At 41.9% G+C, this 18,378-nt stretch overlaps 1 protein-coding gene across 8 annotated transcripts in view; it reads left to right on the top strand.

Annotated features, from left to right (window-relative positions):
• Window positions 1-2,936: 2,936 nt before the first annotated feature.
• The window catches only part of DMGDH (dimethylglycine dehydrogenase), a 55,644-nt gene continuing 40,202 nt past the window's right edge, over window positions 2,937-18,378 (top strand). For 3 of the 8 annotated variants that reach the window (XR_004961648.1, XM_036279083.1, XM_036279085.1), the window contains exons 1-6: window positions 3,211-3,311; window positions 4,308-4,482; window positions 11,460-11,558; window positions 12,924-13,088; window positions 14,349-14,553; window positions 18,001-18,249. Coding sequence is in view for 7 of the 8 variants with exons in the window: in XM_036279083.1 (XP_036134976.1) it covers window positions 3,289-3,311; window positions 4,308-4,482; window positions 11,460-11,558; window positions 12,924-13,088; window positions 14,349-14,553; window positions 18,001-18,249 (916 nt within the window). In the remaining variant the exon portion in view is untranslated. Of the gene's footprint in view, window positions 3,029-3,204; window positions 3,312-4,307; window positions 4,483-4,523; window positions 4,581-8,962; window positions 9,083-11,459; window positions 11,559-12,923; window positions 13,089-14,348; window positions 14,554-18,000; window positions 18,250-18,378 lie in introns of those variants that run through there. The other 5 variants (XM_036279082.1, XM_036279084.1, XM_036279088.1 and 2 more) reach the window with 5 other exon arrangements.

The following is an 18,378-nucleotide window of genomic DNA, read 5'->3' as shown; positions in this document are numbered from 1 at the left end:
CTTCATAAACTGCAGAGTTCGCAGGCAGACAAGGCTGTTTTGAAAATGTCACGTCTCACATATGTTACAACTTTGGTCCTGGGGTGGTGGGGCAGGTAGATGATACTCTTTAACAGAATATTAGATAGGATTTTAAGAAAATTATAGTACATTTTTTTACTATGTCTTCATGATACCAAATAAAAGTAAGATGTTTTCATCTGTCATTTAGATGTTTGTCCAACGTTTTAACTTTGACAGTTATTTTTTGTTTTGTTTTGTTTTGTTTACCAAAGATGCATTTATTTCTATTTTTATTTTTAAATTTTTTTCTTTATTGACTTTAGAGAGAGAGAGAAAGGGAGAGGGAGAGATGGAGGCATCAATGAGAGAGAGCATCAATTTGCCGCCTCCTGCATGCCCCTCACCAGGGATTTGGCCCACAACTTTGGGCACATGCCCTGACTTGGAATCGAATCAGTGACCTCTGGTGCATGGGTTGATGCTCTACCACTGAACCACACCAGCCAGGCTATATTTTAATTTTTATTGTTTTAAGTTTTATAGATGTCCCCCTCCCCCCAATTCCCCCACCCCTTTAGAAAAATAATCTAGTTGCTAAGATTTGAACTCAGAGCAACTTTTAGCCCCTCCTTCACTGCTGTACGCACCACCTCAATTACTGTACTGATATGATCTAAAAGACAGCTCAGAATGACAGGACAGGGTGAAATGAAGAACACTGGAGGCGAATTTGCAGCACATTTATATTTTCATTCCATCCTCCCTTTCAGTTTGGTGGTGAATCTGCCTGGGACCTGATAGTGACCTCTGAGAGACAGTTGTGCCCCTTTGTGCAGATATCAGTATCTGGACTTCTGGGTTTAAGATCTGGCTTCAGTGCACCTCTAGCTACACACAAAGGAGTCCACCAACTTCACCCTGTGGCAGGAGGCAGCCAGAGATTCAATCTGCCTAAACTGTCACCCCATGTGCCTGAAAATTGCCACTAGAACTGCCCTTTTATTTTTTTATTTTATTTTTTTCTCTTTATTGATTTTAGAGAGAGACAGGAAGGGAGAGGGAGAGAGAGACAGAAACATTGCTGAGAGAGAACATCAATTGGCCACCTCCTACATGCCCCCCACTGGGGATTGGGCCCACAGCCTGGGCATGTGCCCTGACCAGGAATTGAATTGGCGACCTCTTGGTACATGGGTCGATGCTCAACCACTGAGCCACACCGGCTGAGCAGGGACTGCCCTTTTAGATTAAAGATACAATGGGAGATGTTCTTGGTGGCAATTAAATGGACGCTTAAAATGTGCCTGTTAGCTGAGAAAAAAGATGAGATAATGCCTTCTCACTAACATTTTAATTTTAACTCCCAGGTACACATTAACATGGGTTAATTAATATATCATAAGCTTGGTGTTGCAAGAGTAGAGGCCAGGAAGAAATTGAACAGAGACAGCATATTTTCAAAACCTTAAAAAAATGAACTGTAAAAGAGAACATAGTATTAAAGAAAGAAATACCCACAATGTTCTTTGCTTCTTTATGCTTTTATTAAGTCCATTTTCTTCAATGTCCATATTTTTACCTTTATAATCAGAGAAGTATGTTCAAATTGTTTTTAAGATTTTTAAACCCATATTCCTCACTTGTGTAATTACTACCACTATTGTGTCTGTCCTTCCGGTGTGTATATAAGTATTTTTATATATGTAGTTGCGATCAGTTGGTGGTACAATCTCTTTTTGTAAATTCACATTGCCAGAGCCCTTTGCCTGCTTCCATACTTAGCTCCTTAATGGGCTGCCTAACATCTTACCACGTGGATGGAACTTACTTTATTTAGGGAGCCCACTACTGTAGGACATCTTGATTGTTCCTAACTTTTTCGTATAAATAAGTTGGTGGTGCACATTTTCATGTTCCTATCATCCCATTTTCCCCTACAGTCTCTTATGAATTTGGGGGTTCAGGTGGGTTGCTTTGAGAAGTCCTGGATATGCCCTCCCCATCCAAACTCAAGCCCTTCCTATTTTGTCACTCCTCCTTCCCATCACACTCACACACACACACACACACACACACACACACACACACACACACAGAGAGAGAGAGAGAGAAGAGAGAGAGAGAGAGAGAGAGAGAGAGAGAGAGAGAAATGGGTGAACGAAGCCAAGAGCTGGCGGAGACAGGGACTTCGGGGTGGGATGAGGCGGAGGGGTCCCCATGCACCCTGCCTCCACCCCCCGCAGGTCTGGCACTGTCTGCACCAAGCTGGTTTCAGGCCAACCGGGGACAGGGACAGCCAGACTGCAGGCGGGCTGAGCGGAGGAAATATGCGTGCGGCCTCGGCCTCCCGGTCCCAAGGCTCCGACCCCAAGGCTCCGACCCCACTTGCTTCCGCACTAGTTCTCGTTCTCTCTCTCTCTCTCTCTCTCTCTCTCTCTCTCTCTCTCTCTCTCTCTCTCTCTCTCTCTCCCTCCCTCCCTCCCTCCCTCTCTCTCTCGGCCCGCAGTTTCTCAATTGTAAAGTAGGGAGGCTTTCGAAGGAGCAGAATGTTTGCGCAAAGCACTGGCGCGGTGCCGGCTGGCTCCAAGACGGGTGCCGGGGTTTATCATCTTATCCTCACCCCACGACATATCGCCACCGGCCTCGCCACCAGGCCCAGGGCCGTCCAGGTGCCAGGGCCGCAGAGCTGGCTGGCCTCCCCGGGACCTGAACACCCGCACGGGGAGCCCGCAGCCAGGGGGCTGACCGAGTAGTCCGGACTTTGGAAAACTCACCTTCTTGGCTCCGGGGGCCCCAACGGGTGCCTTGACGCCCCTGGGGGCACGGAGCGTGTCTGTGCAGGAGCCCGCCCCTCTCGGAGGGAGGATCCTCCAGCGCCTCAGGCAGCCGGCCAGCCTTGGCCTCGGAATAGGGGCCCAAGCCCTCGCTTCGCCATGCTCCGCCCGGGCGCGCAGCGGCTGCGGGGCCTTCCGCTGCGGGGTTTACGGCTGCCTGGCTCCCCACGCTCTGCCAGCGACCTCCGAGGGTGAGTGGGAACCTGGCCACTGAGAAGCCAAAGGCCTGGCGGCTGCAGGGTGGGAGTGAGAGGCTGAGGCAGACTCGGGCTTTAGGGGTGCTTTGGCTTCTGAATAAAGGGCATTCGGATTTCTTCCTGATCTCTGTTTTCTTCTCCATGAACAACCGCGCAAAGTGATACAGGATCAAAGGGTTCCCAGTGCAAAGTTTCTCCAACTCCAGCCGCCTTCCCCAGTCATCTGTTATAGTGACTTTTGTATCTACCCAGAGATGATCTATGTCTACAAACACAGGTGTATATATGTTCTTCTGTGGCTTACTTACACATTGTTTTTTTTTTTTATCCTCACCGGAGGACATTTTTCCATTTTTTGTTCAGACAGAGTGGGTGGGAGGGAGGGAAGGAGGGAGGGAGAGAGAAACATTGACGCAAAAGGGACACATCCAGTGGTTGCCATCCCCACGACCCAACCAGGGTCGGGGATAAACTAGCGGGAACCGAACCTGGGTCTCTCTGGACCTCAGGCCCATGCTCTAACTGCTGAGCCAAACCGGCCAGGGATGCACATTGCTTTGTACAATATGTCTTGGAGAAGCTTACAATCCAGCTAGGAAGACAGTCATGCAAAAAATATGTTTGACCACTGAGCAATAATTTTATTTTATTTTTTAATATGTTTTTATTGATTTTCTTTAGAGAGAGAGGAGGGGGAGAGAAGGATAGAGACATCAATATAAGAGAAACATCAGTAGGTTGCCTCCTGCATGCCCCCTACTGGGGAATGAGCCAGCAACCTGGTCATGCCCTGACTGGGAATGTTCCGAGAACTCTCAGTCTCCAGGACAACACTCAGTCCACTGAGTAGTAATTTTAATTGTAGAAGCATGTACTCGGTGAAAGGAAGTTAAGTAAGGAAGAATGTTATACTCCAGCTGGCTTTCTTCAACCTGTAAAACAGTAGAGGGTGGTGATCCAAGATTTATGGATACTAAACTTCATGATGATTATGGTTTTTCATGGAATAAAATGATTACAAGTGTGTTCTTGAAATAGACTGTGAAAAAATATTCTCTAGATTCTCTGGGGGAAAAAAGAAGTCACCTGTTTAGTTCTTTAGCTGTATTAGTTATCTACAATGGACCAGAATTATATGGAATGGTGCTCAAATGCCTCCTCCTCCTTCCCCCAACCAGGTTACCTAAGTTAGGCTTTAGATGCCTTTAAAAAACCTATGGCTACCACAGCCTAGTAGAGCAACCGTTTTTTGTTTTTTTTAATTGTCTTCCAGAAAAGACAACCCATCGGTATCTGCAGAAACAAGATGGACAGACAGAGCAGAGACAGTGATCATTGGAGGTGGCTGCATTGGTGTGAGCCTGGCTTATCACCTAGCCAAAGCAGGGATGAAAGATGTGGTCCTCCTGGAGAAATCGGAGCTCACTGCTGGATCCACCTGGCATGCAGTAAGAAAAGTACCTCAGAGCTGTCCCACACACTGAATTGTGCACTAGTGCGGTCGGTTTCCTTCCCACTCACAACACCCCACTGCTGGCTCTTTAGAGTGAGTTCCATTTCAATGAGTTAGAAAGGGCAGTTCTATTTTGGTTGGCGTACTTCCAGGCTGTGATCAGCACTGTCTTTATCTGGAACACATGGCCTCTGGATTCACATCCTGGCTCTGCCATTTTCTACACATGTGACTTATGGCAACTTACTTAAATTCCCATTTCCTGATGTGTAAAATGGAAATATTAATAGTACCTGCCGGCTAGGGTTATGATGAAGATTGAGTTAATATGTGTAAAGTTATTAAACACATGGTAATCCCTGGCTGGTTTGGATCCGTGATTAGAGCATCGACCCGAGGACCAGAGAGGCCCAGGTTCGGTTCCCGCTAAGGGCATATACCTCAGTTGCAGTTTTTCCCCGGCCCCGGTTGGGGTCATGTGGGTGGCAGCCGCTCGATGTGTCTCTCAGTGTTTCTCTCTCTCTCTTCCTCCTTCTCTCCCTCCTGTTCTATCTGAAGATAAGTGCAAAAATGTCCTTGGGTGAAGATATACACACACACACACACACACACACACACACACGGTAAGTGTCTAGTTAATGGTGCCCTTTGTACCGAAGAACAGTGGCTGTGTGATCCTGAACATGGCTGAGACCTCCACCGATATTGCTCTCACCTAGTTTTTAGAGGTCCGTTTTATTTATTTATTTATTTTAATTTTGTGTTGTGAGACAACAGCTTGGCTACATGAAGACTTAACTGTGAGGACTGAGAACATGTGACTGCTTTTGTGTTAAATAAAACACATTTAATGGTATATGCATACTTGCTCCACTGCTACACAATAACTGGGTGAAATGGGAAGCTGCTCAGGGTAATGGGGTGAGTGACACTGCTTTCATGCTGTCAGACCAGTTATTTCTGAAGTCCAATAAGGAGGGGAGAGGAAGGTTTTACGACTGTCAGTACAGATTTCTTTTGGAGGAAGAGTTGGTTGTGTTAGCTCAACTTACTGTCACTAGCTTTCTTCTGCTGAGACAAGAGTAAACCCTACTTTGAGGGGCCTTTTGACATCCAGAACGTGCTCAAGGTGTAGGGTAGAGTCTGAGCACCGAAAGGGCTGCCTGCCTCTAGTTAGTTGAGTGTTGGGGAGAGTGCAGCCCAGATTTTTTTTTTTTTTTTTTTTTTTTTTTTGGTATGTGCCCATAGCGGGAACCGAACCTGGGACTCTCTGGTCCTCAGGCCGACACTCCAACCTCTGAGCCAAACCGACCAGGGCAGTGCAGCCCAGATTTAAAACCAGTTGGCCCCAAGTCCTAGTGGCCACAGGGCCCGACCACATTGAATGAAGGGCCCTAGAAAAATGGTATCAAGGCCTGGCCGGCTTGGCTCAGCAGTTAGAGCATCAGCCTGAGGATCAGAGAGTCTTGGGTTTGGTTCCGCTAAGGGCACGTACCTCGGTTGCAGTTTGTCCCCGGCCCGGTTGAGGTCGTGTGGGATCAGCTGCTCCATGTGCCTCTCGATGTTTCTCTCTCTCTCTTCCTCCCTCTCTCCCTCCTGCTCTATCTGAAGATAAATGCAAAAATGCCCTCGGATGAGGATTAAAAAAAATGGTATCAAGCCCATCTCCTCTTCCCTCTTTCCTCTCTCTCCAGGCCAATCACCCCCCAGTCCAGGAGAGAGGCCCAGGCACCTAGAGTGTAATTTCAGAACCTTCACAGGCACACTTGTCTTTTGTTTCCCCTGTTTCCCCTCAGCTACCTAGAGAGGGGGGTCCAGGAAGCCGCCAACACCCCTGGCTATTCTACCCTCCCTGAGGAACACTTTCTATGTAGGCTTTTTGCTATCATGGAAAAGAAAGCCTGCATTTCTGCTGTAGCTCTCCTATAACTTCTCCTTGCTGGACATTCAGTCACTCTTTCAACACATGTTTACTAAGAGCCTATACTGTGTCAAGCCAGCACTGGTTTAGGGGAGGACACAGCAGTGAACAAAACCAAGTCCCTGCCCTCTGAGGCGCATTCTGGTAGGGCAGACCGAAAATACACAAGTAGCATCAGACTAATCAGTACCGTGAAGAACTGGAAAGCTGGGTCAAGGGATAAAGAATGATGGAGATGGAGAGTCAGGAGGCTACTTCAAAGAGCAGAGACAAGGCGGAAGTGAGTGAGCGAGGGGCTGTGAGGCTGCCCCGTGAGAGCGTGTAGGCAGAGGGAAATCGACGCACGTGGAAATATCGTAAGAGGGAGGACTTACATCCCTTAAATACTTTTAGATTGTTAAGGAGAATGTACTCTTTAATATTTTAATTACTTATTTGCTCATTTATATTTGATTGATTTGATGTGGCCTGCATTTTAGAATAGATTACCAAATTCCCTGCGATTTTACTTCTGAGACATCTTCAAGAATTTAAATAAAGCAACATACCTTTAGTCTAAGTTCTTTTAAGAAAGGTAGGCAAAGTTTTTAATATGCTAGTTTCTTGTTAAATGTTAACTGTGCAAAATAATTCCCCTTATGCAAAGAGATACCCGAGTAAGTGGAAAGGGCATTATCCTGGTTTGTGAACAGTGTAGTATGTGATGGTTTACAAAATGAGATTCATGCAGTGTGAGTTCAAGATGGAGTCAGGTATCAGAAGCCAGGTAATTTACCCCCACCCCACCGCCCCTACCCCAGGATTGAAGGAAAAGAAAAGAGGGTTGCCCTCAGAAGCTGATTCTATAGATTTTTGCAAGTCAAGGAGGCTTCCCTCTGAGGAGTAACATGACAAAAAATCCCATGTATTAGGAATTTTAACACAGAGAAGTATTTGGAGCAGATATGAGAAGGTGGAAGAATACCGCCCTTCTAGCCCTACAAAAAATAAAGGCAATCTCACTGAAGTATAACACGTGCTCAGGTTAAAGGGGCCTGGGAGTGTAGGAATCAATGCTTAGGGAGGAGCACAGCTTGCAGTGTGAGTATTCAAAGTGGAGTCAAAAATCCACAAATCCCGAGGGTTTGCTATATTTCAATGAAGCTTCTTTGTGGGCACCTGACACTACAAATATGGAGCAGTTCTTGTGGGATGGAGGGGAGGGGGAAGGACTGAGCGAGACGCCGTTCTGGAGCTGCCCTGGGGGTGGTAAGAAAGTGGAAGTTTTAGAGGGTTGAGGACTAAAGATGCAAGGTGATCCATTTGGGGTGTAGAAAGACGATATTATAACCCCCTATTAATTTTGATCTAGAAATGTAAACAAGAAATTAAGCTTTACCAGTATTTATATATAGCCCTCACCGTTGATGCAGGTGATGGGTTGGATATGATTCCAAGGGACTGTGTAAGGGGGAGGTTGGAATGTACAATGGGAGTCTCCTCACTTCTCCTTTTGTCTTCAGTCTGGCGGGGCATGCTGCAGATCACATACCGTAGGATATCATCATTGTGGTTCACTTTATGGAACCAGGGCTTTAAGTAATATAACTTAAAAGGTGATGAAAAGGGAGAGAGAGTGTTGTACTACATGGAGATTTGTTGGTTATCTCATAATGATAATTAAAAGTTGTGAAACTTAAAGTTTTTCTTTTACTAAAAGACAGTGTCTTAAACTTGGTGACCTTTGTAGGTCATGCACATGGCTGCAGGTCATTTCTACATAGCAGATACATATTTAAAAAATAGATGCATTGTATCCTTTCACAGTGAAGGTGATGTTACAATAAGTGAGAAATAATTACCCTTTTTGCAAAACAATCCTGCTGGGAAGAGAGCATGTTGAAAAAGGATGTTTGGAAATGCTGACATTATTATTAAATTTTTATGGCCAAAATGATATGTATCACCTAAAAAAACTTTTATATTCGCAAAAGTTAAGTTTTTTTTAACCCATTTAAATGTTTAACCCATTTAAAATGAGGAGTTTCAGTGGGATTTTACACATTTAAAGTGGAAAAATGTGTTGCCTTCCAATTAGCTTGTAACAACAACTGATGAACAAGAGAACATGAAACATTCATAGCCGAACTTCAACAGAAACCTTCCGGTCGGTGGTGATTGGGAGGGAGGCAGTGGTGCTGAGCTACAGAGCACAGCCCAGAGAGTGCTCTCCTCCCAATTAGATCTCCTTATCAATAGCAGGTGGGTTCCCCAGCTACCTCAGCCATTCAAACCAGTCTCAGATAAAACAAACCTAAGAGATAGGTCTTCAGATTGCTGTTTTACCAAGATTAATCCAATATACATATTTTAGTAATAAAGTATATTAATCACATAGCCCTTGCCAATACATAAACTTAATATTCCAAAGCTTTTCTACATAGTAAACAAAATAATTATTTAAAATATTTAATTCATTTCAAGTTGGGTTTGTATATGTTATAATCTCTGTTAATTTAGTGATACATATTTCTTTTTTTGTTTTGTTTTATTTTTGGTATGCGCCCCTAGAAGGAACCGAACCCAGGACTCTCTGGTCCACAGGTCGATGCTCCAACCACTGAGCCAAACTGGCCAGAGCAGTGATACATATTTCTATATCATGTGAAATCAGGAAGTACACATATTTTAGAGGGTATGCTCAAACTTTTTAATTGGATGTGAGTACATGGATAAAAGATTTGGAGCCTCTGGGATGTAGAATGGCTTGAGGTTGGTCAATGGGCTTTTTGAGGCTGTTGAGGCTCATTAAAGAGGGGGGAGGATTATTAAGGAGATAGAGCATCACTAGCTCAATTGATAATGTTTGTAACTCCATCATTCCTTTCATTAATTTATTATTGTTAATCTACCAAATGGAAGAGCTTTCCTTTTTATTTAGTTATTTATATCAATAAGGATTCATAAGTTCTTATTTTATTCAAAGGGCTATAGTGTCTAGTGATTATTCATATCTCTGATTCAACTTCCCTCTTTTATCTTCTATAATTATTTTCTTTCTTTAAATCAAATGTAAGCCTTTTCTTGTCTTCCTTAAAGATTTCTGTGACCCTTCCATCATCTTCTCTTCTCTTAGTTTTTATGTCTTTTTACGTTCCGGCACTTAATCATATGCTTTTGATTTGATTGTTTCATGTATGAAAGTTTCATGATCTTATTCAGATCATAAAATCTTGAAGGATAAGAACAATGTTTTTTCCTTCTTCAAACTTTCATTTAATAAACTTTACTGAAGCTCATAACAGAAAAACATTTTACATAAATAACAGTAAATACCATGTAAGATATTACATTCAGATAGCTTACAATAAAAACAATAAGACCCTAAATTTTAAATATTGATTAAAAGACAAAATCCAGTTAATAAAATATATATAGGATACAAAAAATAATAAGATAATTTTATGCCTGGCAAAAAAAATTAAGCTCAAGACTTACTTCTGATTGTCCTAGAAGCAAGGAAACTAGAGTAGTGTGAGTTTTCAGGAGAAATAGGTACACTATTTCACTACAGTAGACTAACTTCTCCTTGACCAGGACTTTCTAGAAGAATTTGTTCCCTAAACAAAAAATATTAGGTTAAATTTTTTGAATAACAGTTTTATATAAACTGACCCATGTGACACTTTCAAATGAAAGATCACTAACTCCTTCTATGAAAATGGCTTTCTAGGGTGGGGAAGAAGAAGGTTGATGTAGTGTAGATCGTATACAACTTTCTGGTGGTCTGGCTTAACCTAGGTTAAAGTTAGAGAATTTTGAGGAGTATATGGTGACCAGAATTCTAGGTCAGTGCTCATAAATATCAAATTTTTCAAATGATGGAAACTACATGGAAGACAAAATTGAGTTCTCTAGCAGATACCCGAAGGCCAGGAATTCTCTATTATTAAACTAGAAAAGCTCTATGCACAATAGATACCACGCATGTAAAGGAGAGTAGAGCATTTGACTGAAAGTTAAGGAGCTAGACTTCTAGTTCCATCGTAATGGGGCTGTGCTATGAGGGGGCTTGTAAGCTAGGCCAGGATTTTTCTCAAAAAAGTAGCATGTGTATGTCCAAATGCTTGAACAAGTACTTGATAGAAGCCTGAGGATTCTAGTCCCTAAAGAATAATTGATGAATTTTTAAATGGGGTGTTTTGGAGTTCAGGAGAACCAAATACCCACCACTACCATAGAAGAACCATATAAATACTCCTAAATAGATTTTATTTAGAGCAGATTGTATTCTGATGAACTTTCCAGGATACATTAGCTACAAGTTGAAGCCCTAGACATTTCATTGAAAGAACCTGCTTCATAGAAATGCTTAGAATTCTTTGGATACTACATTGCATCTGAGTTGATAAAAGGGGTTTTGGTATGCTAATATTTAGATATATTTTTCCTGAGAGTAATTACTCAGTATCTATTCAGCAAGTATTTGTGGGGTAAAGCTATGTGCTCATCACACCAGTAAAGCTATGACAAAAGTCTGTTCACCAATTCACCAGGCTATAATTTCCAGGAATTTTCCAATTCTTGAATTCTGGACATTTCAAAGGGAACAGGAGGGCTGCTCCATTCAAGGGAATGGTGGGGATTGGGTTCGGGAAAGCTCTTTGCTTGTCTATAGTCCTTCTCCTTAAGGAGACACACATGATTTGCTGGGTGAGTCCACACTGTAGATCCTCCCCCCATATTCGTCCTCAGAGCGTATGTTCCTAAACTTCCTGCCAGATCATCCCTTTTCTGAATGTTCAAACAACACTTTCCCTAATAACTTTTAGGGACTTAATATATATGTTCATTGGCTGGCTCTGACATAACTTATATGGTTCAAACTGGTCTTATAACTGTGTCACAAGCCTTATGCTCTGGGTTTGCTAGAACTGGTGCTGATGTGTTCTCATCCTGCGGGGTTGGCAGGTGCTGCCCCATTTCTTGTCAGCAATAAATTCCTGCTTAACAGATAAGCTGTCAACATTTTCAGAATGATCACTTTTTTTTTTCTCCGCCTCACTTTTAAGGCAGGTTTAACAACTTACTTTCATCCTGGAATAAACTTGAAGAAAATACACTATGATAGCATCAAACTTTATGAAAAACTGGAAGAAGAAACTGGACAGGTAAATGTGTTTAACTTGACATGTATTTTAGGTCAGTTTCATAGAAATATGTAAGCTCTCTGAAGGGTTTGGTATCATGTGTAGCGACATCAAGGGCATGTGAAATGTTTAACATGATAGAGAAATCTGATGAGAGTTTAAGGCAAGAACCTCTGAAGTTTGCTCTACAATCAGTTTAATTTCTCAAAGTGTATTATCCATGTAATTACCCACTCTTCTTGATTTTTTTAATGAAGGAAGAATACAAAGCAGCAGCTTTTAAAAATATCTTTAGTCCACTACTATATTTAGAAACTAAGAAATTAGGGCCTTTGAGCAACTGGATGACAAGGCTCTGAAAGAGTGCGTGGCATACTGTCCCACGGCTTTGAAAAGTACTCCCCCAAAGCCCCCTCTTTATTTTGATCTCTTCCCATACTCACTAGTGCTCTCAGAATAAGGTGGCAGGCTTCGAATGTCCATAGGCTAATATCAAATGGCTCCCCACGGTCAGCAGGACAGAGGAGGACCTTCAGCAGCGGAGCTTTGCCTGCTTTTCCGACATTTTCTCTTGCTGCTCCTTGCTATGCTTGGATAATTCAGCTCTTCTTAATTACTCACAGTTCTGGAATGTGCTGGGCTCTCTGCCTGAAAAAGCATTAATTCTGGCTCCCCTTGCAGCATTCACCTTCCACCTTTTCTGGGGGTCATCTCCCTTGAGAAGCTGGCCTTGACTTCGCCCACCCACCAGTCAGGCCCAGCTGAGGACGCATTACTTGGTTCTAAGAATATTGTGCATACCCCTCTCACAACACACAGCTCTCTGTGGTGGTGGTGGTTGCCTTACCGATTGGTCTTCCCTACAGGCTATGAGCAACCTGAGGGCAAAGACTGCATCTTTTATCTCTGTAACCCAGGGCCCAGCTGAGTGCTCGGCCAATAAAAGGCCTTTGATTAATGCTAACTGGATGTTTATTTCAATTCACTCTTAATCTCATCACTGCAACATTCTGATTCTTCATATTCTCTTCTCAAATCCTTTGTCTTTCTCTTTTTCTCTGTATATTAATACTATCTCATGTTACTGTATTGTAATGAACTGCCTGCCTTCACCTGTAGACTGTAAGCTCCATCCAAGCAGGATGCCTCTCTTGTTCATAACAGCATCTCTGGGGCTCAGCATAGTGCCTGGCACAGAGCAGGTACTTAGTAAATAGTTGATGAATGAATGTCTCTTGGTAAGATGCAAATATGTTTATGCAGTTTTCTCTTTTACTGCATGGTAAGTCTCTTGTACACCTGCATTTTCACTATGCTGGAGAAGAATCATGTTTGAGTGCCAAATAATGGTTTATTTATGTGTTTTTATTGTCATTATTATAACAGGTGGTGGGATTCCATCAGCCAGGTAGTATCAGAATTGCTACAACTCCTGCAAGGGTAGATGAATTTAAATATCAAATGACTCGGACTGGCTGGCATGCAACGGAACAGTATATTATTGAACCTGAAAAAATTCAGGAAATGTTCCCTTTACTCAACATGAATAAGGTACTTATCTTACGGTCATTTCCACTATTTGTTGACTTAAGATTAGAAAAAGTTATTATAAAATGTTCATCAAAAATAGAAAAAATTGTGCACACATTTTAATTGACAAAATCAGATGATTAATACTAAAATTTGGGTAAATTACAAGGTGCGCTATTATGTATGCTAAATGAAATCTGAAAATATAATGAAAAAAATCTTCTTATTTACCACCTATGACAACTGAGGGAACATTTTCAATACCTTTCTATTACTGTGTCCCCCAGATCTAGGATTTCCTTGCAACAACCTTCTGTTTGAGAACTAAACAGAAAACAATAACCTGGTATGATAAATATGTGCACGGAAAGACTGTTATTAACATTTTCTATTAAATCAAATGTAGAGGTATTATACTATATTGCTACATAAATATCACCTAGCTCATAGCTCATAGCTATACCGCCCCAGCAGACTCCATGCTAGGTATTTATCTAGTTTTAACTAGATTTGACTAAGAAAATCCACTTGAGTGTTTTGGGTTTTTTTTGGCTTGGTGATACTCCAATTCGCATAGTCATAATAATGACTGACTATATAACACTACAGCACATATTTATGTACCAGGTACTACACTAAGCCATTAACATGCATAATCTTATTTCATCTTCACAATAATCTTTTCCATGAAGACTTCTGGGACCCCGTCATATCCAAATCATTGCTCTGTCATTCCTGGGGTATGACTTTTATGTTCTTACTCTAAATGGCAGCTAGAGCTCCAGCCATCATGTCTGCATTCCAGGTGGGAGATGGAGGAAGGGACAAAGAAGAAGGGAGACAAAGGGCATACACCCGTTGTCTTTGGTTTTATAGTGGTTTGTGGAAGCTGCCACATGACCCTTCCATTTGCATTTCATTGACTAGAACTAATAATAGTTTCATCTATCAACTGGAACTAATAGCTGCCAACTATTGGTAACTCTTTGTTCTTAGTAACTATGTGTCTAAATAAACATTCCATTTCTATTTATATGAAGGGAGGGAGAGTATGGATATTGGAGACAATTGCAGGTCTCCCTCAAGATAGCCTGTCCACGTAGCTCTCAGTGTGAGTCCTGCCAAAGGCTGAGCTTTGATACAGGAAAAAGACTGATCAATCTGATGCTCTCGTGCATTTTTCAAGTCCAGTTTTATTAAACATTTGCTGGCAGGATATAGTTACACTGAATAATAAATACATACTTATTTTAATATTGATTTTTTTAATGATTGATTTAGATTTTAGCTGGACTGTATAATCCTGGAGATGGTCACATTGATCCTTACTCTCTAACTATGGCCTTGGCTGCTGGGGCTAGGAAATATGGGGCCCTGTTAAAATATCCTGCACCAGTGACTTCTCTGAAACCCAGGTCAGATGGAACATGGGATGTTGAAACACCACAGGGCTCTATGAGAGCAAATAGAATTGTGAATGCTGCAGGTAAGTGATTTCAGTACCCTTCTACCTGTGCCCCCCATATCTAAGATTTCTTTGCATAAACCTTCTGTTTGAGGAGTTTTAAAAATTAATGAGGTTTTTTTGTTTTTCAAGTGGCAAAGAAATAAGATATTATTTCCCTGAAAGTCTGTGCCCTGGTCTGGGAGACACTAGCATCAGGGTACTATAGCCTTAAGATTACTCAAATTCTTTTACTTATTCTATGTTCAACCAGCACCCATTCTGCTGATAAATTGACTTCCCCAAAAAGCTAGGTTCCCAGATTTCAAAATTATTCCAATTCAGGTGTTCTTGGTGGGACACTGTGTTTTAAACGAGTACCTCCGGAACAGTATGGTCTGTACCAGATGATCTGCAAAGTATGCTGTGAGGAACACTACTATATGGGTGTCCCTACAGGAGAGAGAAGGAAGTAACCTCATTCTTTTTTTAATTTAAATTTTTTTCTTTATTGATTTTACGAAGAGAGGAAAGGAGAGAGAGATAGAAACATCGATGAGAGAGAACATCGATTGGCTGCCTCCTACATGTCCCCCACTGGGGATTTGGCTCACAACCTGGGCATGTGCCCTGACCAGGAATCAAACCAGTGACCTCTTGGTGCATGGGTCGATGCTCAATCACTGAGCCCCAACAGTCAGGCAGTCTCCTCATTCTTAAGAAAGCAGAGCTGAAGAACAGTTCCCGACGCTCCTGAGCTCTTGGTGTGCAGTAGGCTAACTTGCCTTTAGTATTGCTTTAAAAACTGCTTTATTCTACCTTCGTTTTATCCCTCTTGTCAGGGGCAGCAGCTGTTCATGATGATACAAGCTTTTTCCTTGCACAGTGATGAGTGTTTCTCTTGACCTCCTTTCCAATTGCCTCATTACGCCTGAGATAACTATGTAAACTTTACTTAAGAATTTTCCTGATATGATAAATCAGAATGTGATTGGATCATGCTAACATGAAGCCCAGTGTTCAGCCAAAAAGAATTGCTTAATTTTGCCTGATACTCGGCATCAGTGAACGTCATTGTATAAACCATCAGTGCCACTATATAAACCCTGGTACCAGTAAACTTGTCCACAAATCTGTACCCTTCATATTAACTCCATTTCGTAAATCACGGAATTTTTTTAAATTTTTTTTACCCTCACCCAAGGACAATTTTCTCCATTTTTTTGTTCAGATAGAGTGGGAGGGAGAGAGAGAGAGAAACATCCACGTGAAAGGGACACATCAAGTGGCTGCCACCCACACGACCAACCAGGGCCGGGGACAAACTGCAACTGAGGTACGTGCCCTTAGTGGGAACCGAACCCAGGTCTCTCTGGACCACAGGCCGACGCTCTAACTGCTGAGCCAACTGGCCAGGGCAATCACAAAATTTTTTAAAAATGGAAACCACTTCCAATGATCATTTTTATTGACTCTTCTCATCAGTGTTTTTCAGGTGATACTGGCATCTTTTTTAGATGATTCCTCCACAATTGTCTCTCTTCCCTTTGTACTTGGCAGATGGGTGATCTAACAGGGGTTGAAGTATAATCCTGGCTAGATTTAGGTTAACTTGACTGACATGTAGAGGAGAGAATGCCAGCAAATACCACCACCATAGGGTAAAACAGCACAGAGTTTTCCATTGGGTTTCAAGTAATATAGTTACATGATATTTAAGCATACGTTTCCACTTTATTTCAATGATGAAGTGCATTAATAAGCAAGCAACTAGCCTCAAATTTGTAAATATGTTTGAATGGGACAGAATTTATTTTATTCAATTTATGCTTTTAATTGAAACAAATATATTGAGGATATTGCAGTGCTTTGCATTGCTAGGCTAACTATTTGGGCTTTTTATATTTTAAAACTCCTCTAATGCATATAAGTAGAATATGCAGCTTTACTGTATTTTCCAACAAAATCCTGACATTGTAATTCACATCCTACCACCATGAATAAATTGTCTCTAAATGATTAAAAGACCAACAAACAGCTTTAATGCCCACAGGTAAGATTTTTTTGTTTATAAGTGGATACTCATTTCTGGGGCTATTATACAAGTGTGACCAACTTAGCCATTAGGCCAAAACATAGCAACAGAACACAAGAGTGATGGTTAGATGACTAAACAGAAATAAACTTTGGCACATAGTGTACATAATCTGGGTTCCCTGACTGACTCATAATTGATGGTTTTGTGTCTAGCTCTGAACTTTATAATGATAGAGACTTCAGAGTTCCTATTGGATTCTGAAAACAGCAGAAATACAAATGCTTAAAAATTTAGAGAGTGAAACCTCCAAAGAAGTAACTTAAATAAGGTTACCCAGTCATTTGAATGATTACTCAACATCATGAACAAACAAGCGTTTAGAGCCCCCCTACCCCCCGCCCCCATCAAGCCACTAGTGGGTGAGGCAGCACCATATCACTGATGAATAATCATTTTTATCACTTTACATTCTAAACTACCTTTATACAAGTGAAGAAGTCTTGGATTTTTAAAACAAAGAATTTCTGTAGTAAGAAAAGCAGTCCAGGGTGTGACCTTGGGCAAGTCGGTTTCCCTCTCTGCACTTTAGCTCCCCATCTGTATACTGAGGAGTCACCAGGGGGAGTCAAAGTTCTTTTCATCCACGCATTATCTGGTTCCATCGTTTGCAAAGGAAAGAAATCACATTCATTCCTACCAATAAGACAGTCTCCATGCGCACTGTGAAGTGGGAAACCTCGGGGTGGGGACCCCACTATGTATGAGCTCTCTCCTCTTCCCGCCTGCCCCTGGACTCTGGGTACCTTTGTGCCCTTTGCAAGGAAGGATCTTACAAACATATTCAAACCAAACTTTTAAAATAACAGAGAACATTTAATGTGCGCTCTCTCCCCAACTACATACATTTTCAAATTTTAAGTTAACAGAACAATTCTGTATTTGTGGAATTTTAGTCATCCATAGTTTGGGGACAGGAGGACCTGGGGAACAGAGGGAACTGACTTGCAAGGGCTTTATTCAGGATTATGATGCTTTGCATTGACTATACCAACATGGGGCCTCTTCCATGCCTGGTCATCCCTGTCCTACAAGTACGGTCAGTTCATTACTGTCTTTCTTAACAACATTGGTACATTTTCCATATTTGGATTGTTTGTTTTTTTTTTCTTCAATTTTTTTTCTGCCCACCTTTGCTTATGGGCAAAATACATTTTTAGGAATAGAGTTCCCTTAGATTACAGAATTATCTTAAAAACTCTGGGCAATGTACAATACTGTCTTGTGTTCTGCCCACTCGATTTTGCAATGACCAAAACAATGTTATGGCATTCTTTAGACCGCCATGAGTACTGAAGTCTTTTACCTACTTTATGCTAATATAAATTGGAGTTATCAGTTTCAGATATGGTATGTTTATATATGTGACATTTAACAACGATTTTTTATTTAAGGATTTTGGGCCCGTGAAGTAGGTAAGATGGTTGGACTAGAACATCCTCTCATTCCTGTTCAGCATCAATATGTTGTTACTTCAACTATCCCGGAAGTAAAAGCTTTGAACCGAGAGCTCCCAGTGCTCCGTGATCTGGAAGGGTCGTACTACCTCCGACAGGAACGGGATGGGCTCTTGTTTGGTCCATATGAAAGTCAGGAGAAAATGAAAGTTCAGGACTCGTGGGTCACCAGTGGAGTCCCTCCAGGTAAGTTTAGCAAATGGAACCGTGTGTATATCAGGCATGTATGTGTTAGCTTCCCTCTGGCCAGGGGCTGGCATAGAATAAGATGATGCAATAATATTAGACTGTGGGATGCCTGGCATGTTGGAGGTG

This window comes from Molossus molossus, unplaced genomic scaffold, assembly GCF_014108415.1.
Source record: "Molossus molossus isolate mMolMol1 unplaced genomic scaffold, mMolMol1.p scaffold_m16_p_3, whole genome shotgun sequence".
In the NCBI taxonomy this organism is placed as follows: Eukaryota; Metazoa; Chordata; class Mammalia; order Chiroptera; family Molossidae; genus Molossus; species Molossus molossus.
Note: the sequence above shows the minus strand (reverse complement) of the source record. Positions and strands in the feature narration are given on the sequence as shown.